Source organism: Myotis davidii, unplaced genomic scaffold, assembly GCF_000327345.1.
Source record: "Myotis davidii unplaced genomic scaffold, ASM32734v1 scaffold240, whole genome shotgun sequence".
Taxonomy (NCBI): domain Eukaryota; kingdom Metazoa; phylum Chordata; class Mammalia; order Chiroptera; family Vespertilionidae; genus Myotis; species Myotis davidii.
The window spans coordinates 201,989-220,219 of NW_006292334.1; the positions used below are offsets into that span (position 1 = coordinate 201,989).

The window sequence follows — 18,231 nt, forward strand, 5'->3', positions numbered from 1 at the left end:
AGCTATCTTGGTCTGCTAGTCCCCAGAACAATGAGAAAATAAAGTTCTATTATGTAAGCCACCTGTCTATTATTTTATTATAGCAGCTCAAGCAAACCAAGACACTGCAAAACCCAAAATATTTTCTATGGGCCCTACAATGAGTTTGCTGACTTCTGCTCTAAGTGCTCAAACTATGTGTAGACTATTTGCTAATGTGTTCCTTGATAAGATGGCTTAAAGACCTTAACTGTACTAGCTGCACCTCCATGACAAAAACCTCTCTAAAAATTTTTGGAAAGAGTAAGAAATTTGGACAAGATTATGACTTTTTATTTCAAAATAAAAATGAAGGCTCAAGTCCATTTCTTTAGAAGTGGAGCCCCTCACATATTCATACTAAAAACATTATTAGAAAGTTTGTATGAATAACTCAAATCATCAATCCACCACAGAATTCCCCCATGGATGGCATGTAAATTGTACTCAGAAATATATATGATAGAGCAAACCCTAGGTCCTCTGGAGAACACCAGTGTTGGTGTGAAGTCAAATGGCATGTCTATTGTACATTTAAAAATATGTAAAAATATTATAAAAATTCTATGTTGGCAGGCTTTGGGATAATTTTATAAGTATCTGTTATTCTGTTTTTTTCCCCCAATATATTTTTATTAATTTCAGAGAGGAAGGCAGAGTGAAAGAGAGATAGAAACATCAATGAGAGAATCATTGGTAGGCTGCTTCCTATACACCCACATTGGGGTTCAAGCCTGCAACCCAGGCATGTGCCCTGACCCAGAATCAAACCATGACCTCCTGGTTTATAAGTTGACACTTAATCACTGAGCCACGCTGGCTGGGCTATTCTGTTTCTATTTTTAATATTTCTTTTCAAGGAGACAAAGTATTAGAATGATGTTTTAGGTAAGAAAGTGTTAACCCAAACCTCTATTAGAATAAAAGCAACAAAACAAGGAGATCCTCCAGTAAAGACTCAAATATGGCTCAATGAATAGAAAATACAGAACAATTTTATACATGAGTGCTGTAGCTAAAAAGGTATAGTCTCTATTGTGGAAGAACAAGATAAAAACCAAAAGAGAACAGGCAACTTCACAAGGAGAAACATGAACATAATGGAATGAAGGTCTTAAAATTCATAATAAAAAGATGAGATGGGTTAATGTAATAGAATGTTAAAAGGAAAAAATAATATGGTAAAAGCAACATATGAAAGTCATTTTATAGTAACATTTTAGATCAACTGCAAAGAACTGGGGACATGATCACTGAGCGGGGATAGGATCAGTAATTCATATATGAAATGGTCTTTATTTGAGCTGCAGATTAATAAATACACAAATGTTAGAGCCAGACATAGTCAGCTATTCAAACTTCCCTCATTTTACAAGGAAACTGAGACTCAGGGTAGCACCGTGGTTTGTCTGAGGCCACAGAAGGGGTTAGGGGCATAGCTGGGACTTGAAGCTCAGTCAGTAAACTCACAGCCCAAAGTTCTCTCCATATACCTCACTACTTCTTAGATAACAGTGCTAGAGTGGTTCAGAAAAGGAACTGTGTAGCTAACATGGTCAGAAAAAGTTTAAGAGGAGGGGACAAGGGTGTATTCTAGCAACAGCAGCAGAGGAAGGAAACACAACAGCAGTATGCAGACCGTGATGGAGGAGGAAGGTGCTAGGCCTGGCCATCAGGCTGAGAGCCCCTCCAATAGGCCAGGTCTACAGCAATAAATGACCAGCGATGAAAAAACAAAGAGTTGATTTGGGTGGTGATGAGGAAGCAGAAGGATGGAAGTCAAATGAGATATTGAGAAAACACAGAGCTAGGAATATAGTGATGATTCTCACAGAAATAGAGATATGAAGAAGATAATTTTGGTAGGACAGATGATGAGCTCAATTTCAAACTTGCTGAGTTTAAGTTAATATTGCAAGGGGCAATTTGGAATGCAGGACTGGGTCTGGAAAAGAAGTCAATATTAGAGGAAAATCAGGATGATTCAAACATTTTGACCCAAGCAAATGAAAGGACGGAATTGCTGTCATACTGATATTGGGAAGATTGCAGTGGAGCAGATTTGGGGGATGAGGAGACAAATCGGGAGTTAAGTTCTGAACATGTTTAGTTTAAGGTGTCTATTAAACATTAAAAAGAGATGTCAAATAGGCAATTACAAATTATAGGCACAGAATATCATTATATAAAGGACATTTCAAGCTATGCATCTAGGCCAGGGGTGGGCAAACTTTTTGACTCGAGGGCCACAATGGGTTCTTAAACTTTCTCAGAAGAAGGAGCTGCGGCCATGTTTCCCGATGTTGCCAAGTTAACACTGCTGCTGGTGAAGGAGCGGAGGGGAGAGCAAGAGAACCCTACGCTCTTTCGGCTCTGCGGGCCGGATAGAACAGCCGAACGGGCCGGATCCGGCCCGTGGGCCGTAGTTGGCTCACGGCTGATCTAGACCAAAGAATAAGCAGACAGAGAAGTCCAAAGACTGAGCCCTATGGCACACCCTGTTCCTGCCGTCTGCTTTCTAAGATTGAAAGGGATGAAAATGCCTTTGGCAACAGGAACTTGGCTTCAGAATGGGAGTCAGGGAGAAAATACAAACACTCTTTAAAGAATAAAATAAACTGAATTTCTTCTATTTAAAATAAAATTTTTTAAATGATATGCGTTACTTATAAACAAATCTTCTAGCCCTAGCTGGTTTGGCTCAGTGGATAGAGCATCGGCCTGTAGACTGAAGGGTCCCAGGTTTGATTCCAGTCAAGGGCACATGCCGTGGTTGTGGGCTCGATCCCTAGTAGGGGGTGTTTAGGAGGCAGCCGATCAATGATTCTCTCTCATCATTGATATTTCTATCTCTCTTCCTTCCTCCCTGAAATCAATAAAAATATATTAAAAATAAAATAAGATAAAATCTCAATTAAAAAAACAAATCTTCTAGACTATGTCACATGATCATTACAATTGAATCATAATTCTATGTTCATCTACAGTAGTGAACTATGACCACATAATCATTTTGTAAAATCTAAACAATTTCTTCTGAAACAAAAGGAAAAATTTAAAAAAAAAGAAAAATTAAGGTAAAGCTCAGTTTTTGCTTTATATTCACTTGAGTACATTCAGATTGTATAGAGAAAAGAAGTAACTGGTTACATATACATGAATGACCTGGTGCATGGATTCGTTCACAATGAAAGGAAATTAATTAGAAGGTGGCCAGTGGGGTGGTACTGAGTGAGACTGGCCAGACACACCCTGAAGCCAACCTCTCTCAGTCCCTCTCCAGCGTCTGCTGAGTGAGCAGGGTCCCTCCGGCAGGTGGAGTCCCTTGGCCTGACCCTGTGGGGACCAAGCCAAAACCAGCTCTCTGCTATCCGAGTGGTCCTGGAGTGTGAGAGGGCCCTCTGCAAAGTTGTTGTCATACGAGGGTGTGGAACGCAAATGCAAGTGTACAGTAAACCAGATTCAGGATCAACAGTGCCCCAGCAACAACATAACCCACAGTTGAAGGTGGAATCCCGCGGCCCTGCGAGGAATAAAGCTCCCTCGTTTCTGGTTTCGGGGTGTGTCACTCGAGAACCACCGCTGCCAAATCACTGCAGCTCAGCAGCTCCTGCGTTGAGTGTCTGCCCCCTGGTGGTCAGTGCATGTCATAGTGACTGGTCAGATGGTCGGATACTTAGCATATTAGCCTTTTATATATAGAGAGAGATGGTATATTTGGTACTAATCGAAGAAATTGACTATTCAGTTAATTAGGGCACGAAATTCTCAAGTTCCCTGGTTATTTGGGAGTTTGTTTTCTGACATAAATGGTAAGTGGTAAAAATTTTATCTATTAAAACATCCCCTAGGAGTGTTTTTCTGTCTTTCCATTCAGCTCAGATCACTTAATATGGATCAGTTTGTGCAATAAACACTTGGATTTTCTCTGGCATGTGACCTACACATATAGCTAAAACTACATGTTTTCAATATGTAATTCATGTTACAGAGAGCCAAGTTACTATGTGAGGTCTCAGTTAAATAATACTCTAACTCCTAAAATATTTATTTGATTGTTAATCAAAATCTTACTTATTGCCCTAGCTGGTTTGGCTCAGTGGATAGAACATCAGCCTGCAGACTAAAGGGTCCCAGGTTCAATTCTAGTCAAGAGCACAGGCCCGGGTGCTCAATCCCTGGTCGGGGGCATGCAGGAGGCAACCAATCAATGATTCTCACTCATCACTGATGTTTCTATCTCTCTCCCCTCTCTAAAATCAATAAAAATATATTAAAAAATAAATAAAATCAATACAAACATATTTTTTTAAATGTGGTACATTTACACCACGGAATACTATGCAGTTATAAAACAGAAGGATCTCTTACCCTTTGAGACGGCCTGGAGGGACCTAGACACATTGATGTTTTTCTCTCTCCCCCTCCCTCTTTTCCTCCCTCCTTCCTTCCACTCTCTAAAAATCAGTGAGAAAAATATCCTCAGGTGAGGATTAACAACAACAAAAATTCATCTCATTTTTAAAACTAATGTTTATTGAGTATCAATCACAGGAAAGCTAGTCTAGGAGGAGGGAAACAGCATGTGCAAAGGCCCTGTAATGGGGGAGGGGGGTATGCTACAGTTTCAACAGAATAAGGAAAACAAATCAATTGTGAATGAAACACAGTGGGTTAGGAAAAGCTAGGCCCAAGAGGAGGGTGGAGAAACAGCAGGGGGGACCAGACCCAGGAGGACTGTGAGGAACCTGTAGAGTTGGATCTTAGCCTACACACTGGGAAAGCCATGAGAATGTTTTAGGTCAGTACGTGACAATCTGATACCTATTCTTTTTTTAGAATAAACGCCTTTATTACATGAGCTAAGATTGGAGGGAAGAGGATTTATTTGCTTTTCCAGTCCTTTGATTTTCTTCAAATAGAACTCCAGCTCCTTGCCCTCGAGCACACAGCCCTCTGCTCAGCCACACTGGCCTGGTCTTGAAGCGATGCATGAAAGAAGGTTGCCCTGCTGGAACTGCTCCTCGAGAAGATGGCTGATTTTTGCATTCTTTTTCCTTTCATCATATTTCTTCTGAATTTTCTTTGATTGTTTTTTCTTCAAAATCTCTTCCTCTTCAGGAGTCAGCTTGCCCCCTTCTTGCAGCCCGGGGCAGTGCGTAGTGGGACTCGTACCACTGTCGGTACGCTGTGCTGTCAACGAGCACAATGCAGTTCTTTACTAGGGTCTTGGTGGGGACCACCTTGTTGTTGGATGCATTGTAGACAACATCAATAATCCTTGTTTTGTGCATACAACACTCTGAGCCCCAGGAGAAGTTGCCCACGTCCAGCCTCAAAGCCTCAAGGCTAGGTACTTCTTGTTGCCTCCGGGCACTCGGACTGTGTGTATGTGGAGGGGTCCAATCTTAGTGTTGTTTCAGTTCTTGTGGTAGGGCTTTCTCTTGCCCCTGATCTTGTGGCGCCGGCTGGAAAGAGAAAACGCAAAACTGATACCTACTTTTAAAAGATAAGCCTGCCTGCTAATTGGAAAGTTAATTGTAAGTAGAGAGATGAAAATAAATGAGCAAAGTAGTTATACATTTTAGAGATGGAAATGATAGCGCTTGTGAGGAAAAAGAATCAAGGATGACTTTCAGGTTGGGGGACGAAAGCAGTGAGGTGGATAGCGGTAATATTTACTATACTGGTTAAGAGAGTCTGAAGGCATTTTCACAGAAAAATGACATAATGTGCTTTGGGTACTAAACCAAGCACTGGACATGCTACAAGCATAAAAAAAACAGGTGTGGGACTACTACAAAGGTTAACAGTATGTTAACAGTTAACAAATTTCTTGTTTGAACTATGACAGTGTAGAGGAAATGGAAGTGAGATATACTTGAATTGGCAACTCACTGAAGGGGGAGAAAACCTGAAATGGCTTGGGTTTCACACTTTGATTACCTAGTGGAGCCATACAGAAAGAGCACACCTATAAGAAAAGGTAGTGGTCTGGGTTAAAGACATACAGAACCTGAGGTGCCCACAGCTCATCCAGGTGGAGATATCTTATGGCATTTTCAGAAAGGTCAGAATTGGAAGTATCAATAGTTGTCTACTTTGAGATGACAGTTGAAACCATAAAAGTGGGCAAAATCTCTCTGAGGAATCTATATATATAAAAGGCTAATATGCTAAGTGTCCATCTGGGTAATGACATCACGTAGCAATGCCTGGCTTCCTCTCCCTAGCGACGGCTAGCCTCCTTGCAGTTTCTTCAGCCCAGGAACACGACTTGTTTTATAGCCAGGTGCAAACATTTCACACTTTAACCAAATGTCTGTGAAGCGTTTTCCCGTGCCTCATCTCATTTGATCCTCACAGAAGTCCTGGAGTAGGTAGGAGGAGTGGCAGTGATTGAATTTCGTGCACCGGGCCCCTAGTATATCTATAAAAGGCTAAGCTGTCTCACACATGCACAATACATATAAAGCTCTCACTGGCGCCAATCGCATGTGTGTGTTTTGATCTGTCATTGTCGGTAGTGAAATTGGTTGACACTTATAGAGAAAGGGCAAGTAGTGATATTAAAATATTTCTTCTAATTAATTTCCTTTCAATGTGCATGAATTCGTGCATTGGGCCACTAGTATAAAATAATGAGAACAGACCCTTTACAATGCTTACAGTTAAAAATGAGAGGAGAAGGGGAGGCCAGAGTAGGAGCAGCCAGATGGAGAGAGAGGAAAACCAGAGGAGTGAAGATTCAGTGCAGCAAGAGAAAAGCAAAGTTTGAAGAAGGAAGAGAGGATCAACAATGGCAAATATTGCAAACAGGTCAAAGGGAATGCTGGCAAAAAAAAAATAGTTCTGGGCTTGAGGGCAGAGAGATGTCAAATTGTAAGTGATCTGATAGTCAAGTGAGAAAGGAAGTTGTTAAAGGGGTCACAAGGTAGAAATTTTTTTAAGGCAGCATACTTTGACCCTAGGTAAAAAAATTACTAGCTGTTTGAAATGGAAGTAGTATGAAAGTTGAAGATAAGAGAGATGAAAGAAGAATAACATCAGGAACACAGAGTGGGATATGAGGGTGGGAAGTTGAACATAGAGGGTGACAATGAGAACTGTTATGGGAACAAAGAAAAAAGATGAGGGTGTTCACAGCACATGTCCTGGTCATTATCACTGTGTAAGGAACGAAGTTATACTCTAAAGATAAGGGACAGTACAAAGTCTGTCCAAAATATGGACAAATATGTTTGCTATTAATTTGACTATGGGTATTTCTAAAAAAACTTAAACATATTTAATTCAGAAAAACTATAAATTCCTCTTCTAAAAAAAAATCTTAGTTTCAAAACCATGGGTTTAGCCGAGACCAGTTTGGCTCAGTGGATAGAGCGTCGGCCTGCAGACTGAAGGGTCCCAGGTTCGATTCTGGTCAAGGGCATGTACCTGGGTTGCGGGCACATCCCCGGTGGGAGATGTGCAGGAGGCAGCTGATCGATGTTTCTCTCTCATCGATGTTTCTAACTCTCTATCTCTCTCCCTTCCTCTCTGTAAAAAATCAATAAAATATATATAAAAAAAACAAACAAACATGGGTTTAACTGCTCTCTACCTTATTATCTATGGTAAGGATTATTTATCTAGAAATTTTGATGACCCAAGTAAAATGAATAGGAAATTTAAAATGTAAGTATACTTCTTCATGCCTACTATCTTTTTAAAATGAATTATTAATACTATTTTAAAAGCATAAATTAAGTAATGACAATAAGCATATAATAACATAGAAGAACAAAAATATAAAGCCTATTTTCTATTAAGGCACAATTTCCCCCTCTCTGCATTTCAATAATACTTTCCATGACATATATAACTGTATCACTTTCTAGTTTATCATAGTTATTTGCTATTCTTTTCAATAAAAATTGAACCTACCAGGATTTATATCTTGATAATTAAATACCTATCTCACTCCTCTCTTGTATTTTCACCCCTCTCCCTTATCTACTGATTTTGCAGTGCCTGTCACAGCTGTGAATCAAGAAGAGAAACAAGAAACAAGTAAAGAAATAGCCATATGTATACCTGATACCAGTTAGTGGATATTAGGTTTATTATGAATGAATATGTGAATTTTTCCTATCAAATGTGATAATTGAGATGGGGAAATGGGGGTTATATTGATTCTGGCTGATACATTAAAAAGTGTGTAAATTCATTGACTATTAATGTAAATAGCACAGTTCTACCACCATACTAAATTTTATCCAGAATTCCTTTAATATTTTAAAAAATGTTTTTGTTGATTACTTTAGAGAGAGAGGAAAGAGGAGGGAGAGAGAAACACTGATGTGAGAGAAAAACTTCAATCGGTTGCTCCTGCATGCACCCCAACCTGGATATGTACCCTGACCAGAAATGGAACTGGTGACCCTTCGATGTATGGGATATGCTCAATCAGCCACAACAACCAGACTATTTCTTCCATAGGCACTCAATAAATGTTGTCTAGCTGGATGAAAATAGTATAGCCATTGAACAAAAATAACATTAAAGGATCAAAAAATAGGTTAGGAGTAAATTAGGAAAAGTAACTTATAAAAACTGGTAATTCTCAGTCCCAGTTATACATAAAAATCACTGGAAATCTGAATCACTGAGGATTGGGGAAGCATCTAAGTTTCTTAAAAGTCCCATTGGTGCCCTGGCTATGGCTCAATTGGTTGGAGACTCGTCCCGCATACCAAAAAGGGCGGGTTTGATTCCCAGTCAGGGCACACACCTAGGTTGTGGGTCTGATCCCTAGTCGGGGTGCATATGGGAGGCAACCAATTGGTTTCTCTCTCACATTGATGTTTCTCTCTCCACCCCACTCCCCCTCACCCTGTTTCTAAAAACAATGAAAAGCATATCGTCAGGTGAGATTAAAAAAAAAAGTCCCATCAGTCATTCCACTGCATGGCCATAGTTAGGACCACCTGGCTTAGTGGAAAGAGGAGACTCACTGACAAGGAAGACCAAAGATGATGTGGAAATGTCAACAGAAGGAAATAAGGTAACTCCCAGTACAAAAGCGTAAGAGTAAATGAGACACAAACACAATGTTATACCACCCTTGCGTTACGCCATGCCAAGCCAGAAGTGTTCCCTAAAAGACAGAAACTTAGGAAGACAGTCCAGAGAAAACTGACAACAGATGGAGTTGTGCTCATGATGACATCTTGCATTTCATGGAGGTTAAGGATTTGTGATCATAACAGAATATAAAACTTTAAAAAGTAGGAAACACAGAGCAGGTAAACATAGAGCAATATGAACTCAGAATTCAGAATTCACCCAACTTTCCCTTAACTGTATTTGGAAAATATTTCAGTCAAGTCTATGGGGAATTATTTTCTGTAATCAGCTTCCTGACTGAAGAAAGGCCCTTCCAATCCTGAATTCAGCTGTCTATGACTAAGGGTTGAGGCATTTGAATAACTTTCTCTCCAGAGAACTCTGGAAAACCTGTGGTTTACTGACTTTTCTGCAAACAGTTGGCTCTCAGAAATTTGAATTCAAGGGGCACCCTAAAATCCCATATGGTACCTTTTTGTCAAAAGCCACATGCGCAGGGATAAATTCCGGAGGTGCAGCCGGCTTAGGTTCACCATAAGTTAGAAGTGGTGCTTTATTGGCCAACTCATCCAGGTCAGCCTGGGACAGCTGGTTGACCTGGAGCCGGTCCCCGCCTATTCCAACCGTTGGACGACGAGCCATTGCATAGCCATGTGTGTAGCTCAGTGTCTGGCTTCTATGGAAGTCTGTTTTCTGAAGAAGAAAAGAAGTGCATCATTAATAAAATTGGTTAGGTAAAAGGGCTCACTTTCAAACATATCATAACTTAAACTTTTGCTTATAAACAACACAAACCTTCTATCAAAAAGTATACCTATAGCCCTAGCTGGTTTGGCTCAGTGGATAGAACATCAGCCTGTGGACTGCAGGGTCCCTGGTTCAATTCTGGTCAAGGGCACATGGCCAGGTTGCTGGCTCGATCCCCAGAGTGGGGCGTGCAGAAGGCAGCCAATCAATGGTTCTCTCTCCTCACTGATGTTTCTATCTCTCTCCTTCTCTGAAATCAATAAAAAAAATTTATTTTTTTAAAAACAATATGCCCACATTTTAAGTTTCTGATATTTTTGGCCAGGAACAAGGAGAGCAGCAGCATCCTGAGTTTAAAACATAAAGCTGTGCTCTGGGACACCCAATTCATTACCAGCTCACTTCTCACAAGAAACCAAAATATTAATTTCAGTTTCTCAAAATACTATTTTTTCACTGGACTTCCCATGTTTTCTGTCTTATCTAGGTGTCACAGACTATGGAACGTAAAAGAGCTGGGTCTGTGAAATCAATTTTTGCTTGAAAAGAAAGACCTTTCTTGTTACAATGACACTGATACATACATACAACTCTTTGGAAAGAAAGTAGATATTATACATTTAAAATCTTGAACTCAATAATTCCACCTCAATCCTTTATTTTAAGGATATAATCTAAAATTATCAGAAATAATAATATGCCTAAAGTTGACCATTATAACTTTAATTACAACAATAAAAATGCTGGAAACCATCGAAAATCATACATATGAGTAAATGACGGAAAACTCAGTGGACTACTATTATGCAGTCATTAAAATACCAGTTTTAAAGACTATGTAGCAATCTGGGAGAAATATTTGATTTAATAAGCCCCCAAAAGCAGCCCATGAAAGTATATGTACTACAATTACAAGCATGCAAACACGTACTGAAAAGAGACTAGATTTGGTGAATGCTCTGTTTGTATTAAACATTTCTGAATGATGTCAATTTTTTTCCCCAATGAACTCATTTTTATTGGGGATTTGGAAAAAAATATTAAATAAAAAATAAAGAAGTGTAAAGGAAATAAATGTGAAGATAGAGGGGCCAAAATGGTGACACAGGAGGCCCTGGTGTCCTCATGCCCTCACAAAGATCAATGGTTAGTCAGCTATCTATAAACAACACAGTGGAACAAAAAAATCTGACAGTAATCTCACAAAAAGAGAAGGAAGGTATCTTTATTTTGCCAGTTATCATCCCATCCCCCAGCATCAAGAGGGAGCTACCAATCTAGAAAGATTTCCCCTCTCCAGGAAAAAAAGAGAGGGTGACAACCAGTTTCACCCAGAGCAGCTAAGCTGAAGTGTAGAAAGCCGGCTAGGAACAAGGAAGAAAAACAGGGGCTGCTGGCAGCAGCCACTGAGTGGGAGTGACTGCGCTTCACAGAGAACTGCTCAGTGGAAAAACCCAGCCGATTTTGCCACTTACCTGAAGCCAATAGCAAGTATAGCTGTAGTCACTGTGTACTTCCTGCAGACTTCACCCCACAGGTATTCATGTCTGCTGACACCAGCCACCTGAGTCCCTCCACTCTCCCTCTCTTTCCCATGTCCCGACCAGCGGTAGCAAGCTCAGGTCTCTGCAGCTGCCCAAGCATAAGATCCCAGCATAGACACCCCCCACCCTCGCCGTGATGACCCCCACTGCTGTGCATGAGCGTGGAGCTAGCGCCTCCAGCTGTGCACCTGCCATGTAACTGGCCTTACCTCATCACAGGCCTCCCCTGCAGTGTGCACGCCCAGGGGTGAGTGTGCACCTGAAGTGTGCGCAGCCACAGAGAGCATGCCAGCAACCAGGGCCTCTGTAGCAGCCAGTGAGGCCACAGTTGGCCCCAGACCTGCTGCTGCTCTGGCCTCCTCCACTATCATGTGTCTGCAAACAGCCCCTGCCACTACACTGCCACCTGCATTTGGCCCCCTGTAATTGACTATGTGCACACCTCTGGTTCTGGGTCTCCAATGCTGCCTGCGTTGGTTCTGAGCAGCTGGACCTGGAGGTGCCATGGAAGACCCCGACAGCCTTCGCAGCCACTGCAGAACACTTACTGTGCTTGCCAGGAACCACACAGTTGTCAAAGGGATACACACCAGTGGCCTGAGCTGAAGAGACATCATGCCCACCCACAACCCTGCCAGACCTAGTACTGCTACACAGAACACTTGGTGCCCTGCAGCACTGGACCCAGGACCGCAGCACACTTCCACCAGCAGTGAAACTATTCCCTTCCCAAAGCCAGTTCATAAAGTTTGACAGAGGTGATTGCTTTTTCAAATGTGAAGGAACCTGTGCAAGATGGCAGGGATCATGAAAAATGACTCCGCCAAAGGAATACAGTAAACCTATAATAACTGCCCCCCAAAAAATGAAGAAGCAGAAATATCCTGATAAAAAAAAACACACACACAAAAAAAACCCTCAAAGCAGTAAAACTTTGACATAACAAACTATTTTGGGCAAGGAGGTGTCCGTTAAAGCCGCAAGTCCACTATATAATAAAGTAGGGTTTCCAAATGCAGATGTTAAAAAACTGACAAGTTAGTTTACTGTTTTTACTTAGGTAGACACATCTGTGTAATTAAAATTATGTATGAAAAGTTTAATTTCACAGAAAAGCTTTCTATATGTATAACGGTAATTTTAAATTTATACTAGAGGCCCAATGCATGAAAATTCATGCACTGGACAGCCCAGCCTGCCCCCTTTCACAGTCCAGGAGCCCTCAGGGGTGGGAACCCACCCCTCTGCTGCTGCCACTGCTGCTGCCACTGCCGGCAGTGCAAGCCTCGGGCAGCCCTGGTTACCTGAGCCTTGGGCGGCCCTGGGCGGCTGGGGGGATGAGGGGACTTGGGGACTCCGGAGGCAGGAGTGCTGGTGGGGCTGAAGGGACTGGGTGCCACCATCTTGTGGCTGTGGGCACCGCCTCTTTGAGGGTGGGGCAGTCAATTAGCATATTCCCTCCTTATTGGCTGTGGGCGCCACCATCTTTGCAACAGTGTGAGGGTCAATTAGTATACTTGTCCTCTTTATTAGATAGGATAGGTCTAGTAAATGCGTGCATTCACCCAGTCACTGCGAGTAAACAAATGCACACGGTGGGGGTGTGGCTTAGAGCCCTGGGAACATAGGCCAGCGTGAGTTAAAACTGCTACAGAAAGTCATGCCATGAAACAACAGTGCTAATCATTCCCTGAACATTGTTTCCAAGCAGTGACTCTTGGATTTAAATATGTAGACTATACTTGTAGATATGCAATATTTATGTTGACAAAATTACTAGTGTTTTTTCCAACATATGGCCTAGTCACTAAAATTTGTTAAAAATAACAGTGAATTAATTACATAAAAATAACCTGTTAATTTAATTATAAGCAAATCTTGGTTAAAAGCCTTTTTAAATTAATACTAATTTTCACATATGACATATGGACTGGAAATTTTGTCCCTTAAATCCGTAGTTCATTAAATTGAGCGTTTACTATAATTATCTTAAAGATGTTCAGAAAGCTATAAGAGAACACAAATAAATGACTTAACAATATCAGGAAAATAATATAAGAACAAAATGAGAAATTCAACAAAGAGATAGAAAACATTAAAAAGAACCAAACAAATTTTGGAGCTGAAGAAAAAAAAAGATTGAACTGAAGAATGCAAAAGTAGCTTTAACAGAAGACTTGAACAAGTAGAAGAAAGAATTTGTGAGTTAGAAGTCAAATCGACTGAAATTTCCAACCAGTGGAGCAATAAAAAAAAGAATGACAATGAATGAAGCCTATGGAACTTGCAGAACATTAATATGAGAAATAGTGTATGCATCTCGGGAGTCCCAGAAGGAGTAGATAAGGAGAAAAGGGTAGAATGCTTATTTAAAGAAATAATGGCTGAGAACTTCCCAAACCTGAAGAGAGAGAGGGATATCCAAGTTCATGAAGCTAATCCATCACCCCAAAATTTCAAACCAAAATAATCTTCTCCAAGATACATGATAATAAAACTATCTACATCAAAGACTAAGAGATAATTTTTAAAAATAGTAAAAGAAAAAAATCTCTCCTACAAGGGAACCTACATAACCCTATCACACTATCCTTGCAGGACAGGAGAGAATGAGATGATATATCCAAAGTGCTGAAAGAGAGCAACTGCCAACCATGAATATTTTACCTGAAAAAGTTGTGCTTCAGAAATAAAGGTGAGATAAAACTTTATCACCACTAAACCTAACTGAAGAGAAACACTGTAAGAAGTTCATCAAGCTGAAATAAAATGAAATGAAAACATATAACACACATGTAAAGGTAAGCATATAGTCAGATTCAGAATACCCTAATACTGTAATCCGGTGATGTGTTAACACATTAACTTTAGTATAAAAGTTAAAGGACAAAAGTATTAAAAACAGTTATAGCTTCAACAATCTGTTAATGGATATAGAATATAAAAAATTTAAATGTTGACATCAAAAACATAAAGGGAGAAAGCAAAAGGGTAGAGTTTTTACATGTGATAAAAGGTAAATTGTTATTACTGTAAAAAAACATATAAATATGCTTTATGTAAGCCTCATGGTAACCACACAGCAAAAAACTACAGTGGATTCACAAAAGTTAAAGAAAAGGGAATCAAAGCATATCACTATGGAAAATCATCAATTCAAAAAGAAAAGCAGCAGGGAGGAAGAAATGAACAAAGGAACTAAAAAACAGCCAGAAAAACAAAAAGCAGTACTAGTGCCCAGTGTTGCTTAGGGGTGAAGAGTGTTGGCCAGCACACCATAGGGTTGTGAGTTCGATTCCCAGTCAAGGACATGTACCTGGGTTGCAGGTACAATCCCTGGCACCGGGCACATGCAAGAAGGCAACCAATAGATGTGTTGTTTTTCTCACATCCATGTCTCTCTCTCTCTCTCTCCCCCAGTCCCCCAATGACAAAAATATTCTCAGGTGAAGATTAACAACAACAACAACAAAAGATGGTATGAGTAACTCCTTATTTATCAGTAATTACACCAAATGTAAATGAATTTGTATCTTCAATCAAAAGGCAAGCTGGATGATCAGGGGGAAAAAACCTAACTCTATGCTGCCTATAAGAGGCTCAATCCAGCTTTAAGGCCACACATAGGCTGAAAATGAAGGGATGGGAAAAGATATTCCATGCAGATGAAATGAAAAGAAAGCAGGGATAGTGTACTTCTATCAAACAAAATAGACTTTAAGCCAGTGGTTCTCAACCTTCTGGCCCTTTAAATACAGTTCCTTATGTTCTGACCCAACCATAAAATTATTTTCGTTGCTACTTCATAACTGTAATGTTGCTACTGTTATGAATCGTCATGTAAATATCTGATATGCAGGATAGTCTTAGGCGACCCCTGTGAAAGGGTCGTTCGACCGCCAAAGGGGTCGCGACCCACAGGTTGAGAACCGCTGCTTTAAGCCAAAAATGGCAATGAGAGACAAAGATGGTCATTATATAATAAGCAGGTCAATTTATCAAGAAGATATAACAATCGTAAATATTTATGTACCCAACATCAGAGCACCTCAATATATTAAAGTAATACTAAGAGATCTGAAGAGAGAAATATACCCTTCCAAAAAAAACCCCCAAAACAACAAAAAACAGTAATAGTAGGGAATTTCAATACTGCATGTTCAACAATGAATAAATCAGTCAGATAGAAAACCAACAAGGAAACACTGGACTTGAACTATACTTCAATTAAATTAAATGAATATAACAGACATATGTAGAAAAATCCATCCAACAATAGCAGAATACACAATCTTCTCAAGTACATACAGAACATTCTTCAGAATAGATCATATCATAGGTCACAAAACAAGTCTCAGCAGATTGAAATCATATGAAGTATCTTTTCTAACTACAATGATATGAAATACCAGAAAGCAAGCTGGAAAATTCACAAAGAAATCAAAGGGAAATAAAAAAAATACCTTGAAACAAACAAAAACAGAAGCATAACTATGAAAGCCATTTAGATGCTGCAAACACAGTTCTAAGAGGGAATTTTTGTAGCAATAAATAAATGTATGCATTAAGAGAGAAGAAAATTCTATATTTATGGTGTCTGAAAGATACTTAGACTTATCAGGGTAATTACTTATTAAAGTATGGAAATGTCTAATCACTATGTTGTACATCTGAAACTAATATAATATTGCATGCCAACTGTAACTGAAAAATAATTTCTTAAAAAGGAACAAAAAAATCTCAAATAAACCACCTCACTTTATACCTCAAGAAACTAGAAAAAGAACTAAGCACAAAGTTTGCAAAAGGAAATAACAAAGATCAGAGCAGAAATAAATGAAATAGAAAAATGATAGAAAAGATCAACAAAATTAAGAGCTGACTTTCTGAAAAGATAAACAAAACTGATCAACCTTTAGGTAAACTAAGAAAAAGAGAGGATTCAAATAAATATAAACAGAAATGGAATGAGACGTATGATAACACAGAAATACAAGGACCATGAGAGACTACTATTAACAGTTATATACCAACAAGCTGGATAACTGAAAATAAATGGATAAATTCCTAGAAGCATACAAGCTACCAACACTGAATCATGAAGAAATAGAAAATCTGAACAGAACAATCTATAATAAAAGGGTAATATGCTAATTAGACTAGACATTTTCCAGGCTCGTTCTGGTTGTCCTTCCTGAGGAAGCCAGGGCTGGAGGGAAGCAGCCCGGGTCCCAGGTGCCTGCAGGCGGCCCCAGGGTACCCAGCCTGGTCCCAGGTGCCTGTGGGTGGCCTGAGGGAAGCCAGCCTGGGTCCCGGGTGCCTGCTGGTGGCCTGAGGAGGGAACTCCAGGTCCTGGGTGCTGGAGGGAAGCCGGTGTGACAGCCCAGGGAAGGAAGGCCTAATCTTGCACAAATTTCGTGCATCAGGCCTCTAGTCTATAATAATAAAAGCGTAATATGTTAGTAAGACCGGACATCATTCCAGCCGTTCTTCTGGACAAAGTTGGGGCAACCTATATATTCAAAGCAATCTCTATCAAAACTCCAATAGCAACCTATATATTCAATGCAATCTCTATCAAAACTCCAATAGCAACCTATATATTCAATGCAATCTCTATCAAAACTCCAATAGCAACCTATATATTCAATGCAATCTCTATCAAAACTCCAATAGCAGAAAAAATCCTAAAATGTGTATGGCACTACAAAAGACCCCTATTAGCCAAAGTAACGCTGAGAAAGAACAATGCTCCAATAGCAACCTATATATTCAATGCAATCTCTATCAAAATTCCAATAGCAGAAAAAATCCTAAAATGTGTATGGCACTACAAAAGACCCCTATTAGCCAAAGTAACGCTGAGAAAGAACAATGCTGGAGGCATTACACTTCCTGATTTCAAATTACAGTGACCATTGAACAACACAGGTTTGAAATGTGCAGATCCACTTATACGTGAATTTTTTTTCAATAGACCCTTGCAGTTCAAACCGGTGTTGTTTGAGGGTCAGTTCTGTGGTTAGAAAGCCATATATACAGAGGGCCAACTCCAGTTAAATGCATATTTTCCACTGTGCAGGACATGTGTGCCCTTAACCCCTGAGTCGTTCAAGGGTCAATTATAGTTCGTATATTACAAAGCCATAGTAATTAAAACCATGGTGGTAATCATTTTGCAAAATATGTGTAGCAAATCAACCAGTTGTACACTTTAAATTTACAAAATGCTATATATTAATTATAGCTCGATAAAGTTAAAAAGAAAATTTATAGGCTAATTTGATGGAGTATTTTCCCTTTTTCTGTTCTTTGTAATGGTACGTTACTTTCCAAGTCATATATGTATGTATATGTGTGTATATACTTGTATATATACACACACAAAAATACATATACACATATACATAAATTTAGGATAAATCATAAAATACCTTTAAGAAAATGGCTTACTTACCTACCTCCTAATTTGTCTGCAGCCCAACTTACCATCTTTCAAGATCTGTACTAACATAAATGGTACAATAAAGTAAAACTACTTTTGCTAAAAGAGTTATGGATTGTGAATTTTTTTTTAAGGTCAGACATTCAGAGTCACAAGTCAGCTGACAAGTGCTGCTCCAGATGCATAACCAAATGACACAGAACAAAATGGGCTGAGTTGACATCTTATCTAGGTAATTTGTGTAACTTCCAGCTCCTCCTCTTCCACCTCTAAGGACCGACGCAAATCAGCTGCTTCATTTGCTTTCCCCATTTACACACACATCGCTAACACCCCTCAACATCTGACCTTTATTAGTGGATCCTCACA

General features: G+C 39.7%; 1 protein-coding gene and 1 pseudogene across 1 annotated transcript in view; both read right to left on the reverse strand.

Moving 5' to 3' along the window:
* Positions 1 to 18,231, reverse strand: part of EFHC1 (EF-hand domain (C-terminal) containing 1) — a 62,228-nt gene that overhangs the window by 42,066 nt on the left and 1,931 nt on the right. The window contains exon 2 of the mRNA XM_006765696.2: positions 9,598 to 9,819. Coding sequence (XP_006765759.1) covers positions 9,598 to 9,819 — 222 coding nt within the window. The remainder of the gene's footprint in view (positions 1 to 9,597; positions 9,820 to 18,231) is intronic.
* LOC107183400 lies at positions 4,534 to 5,437 on the reverse strand (annotated as a pseudogene).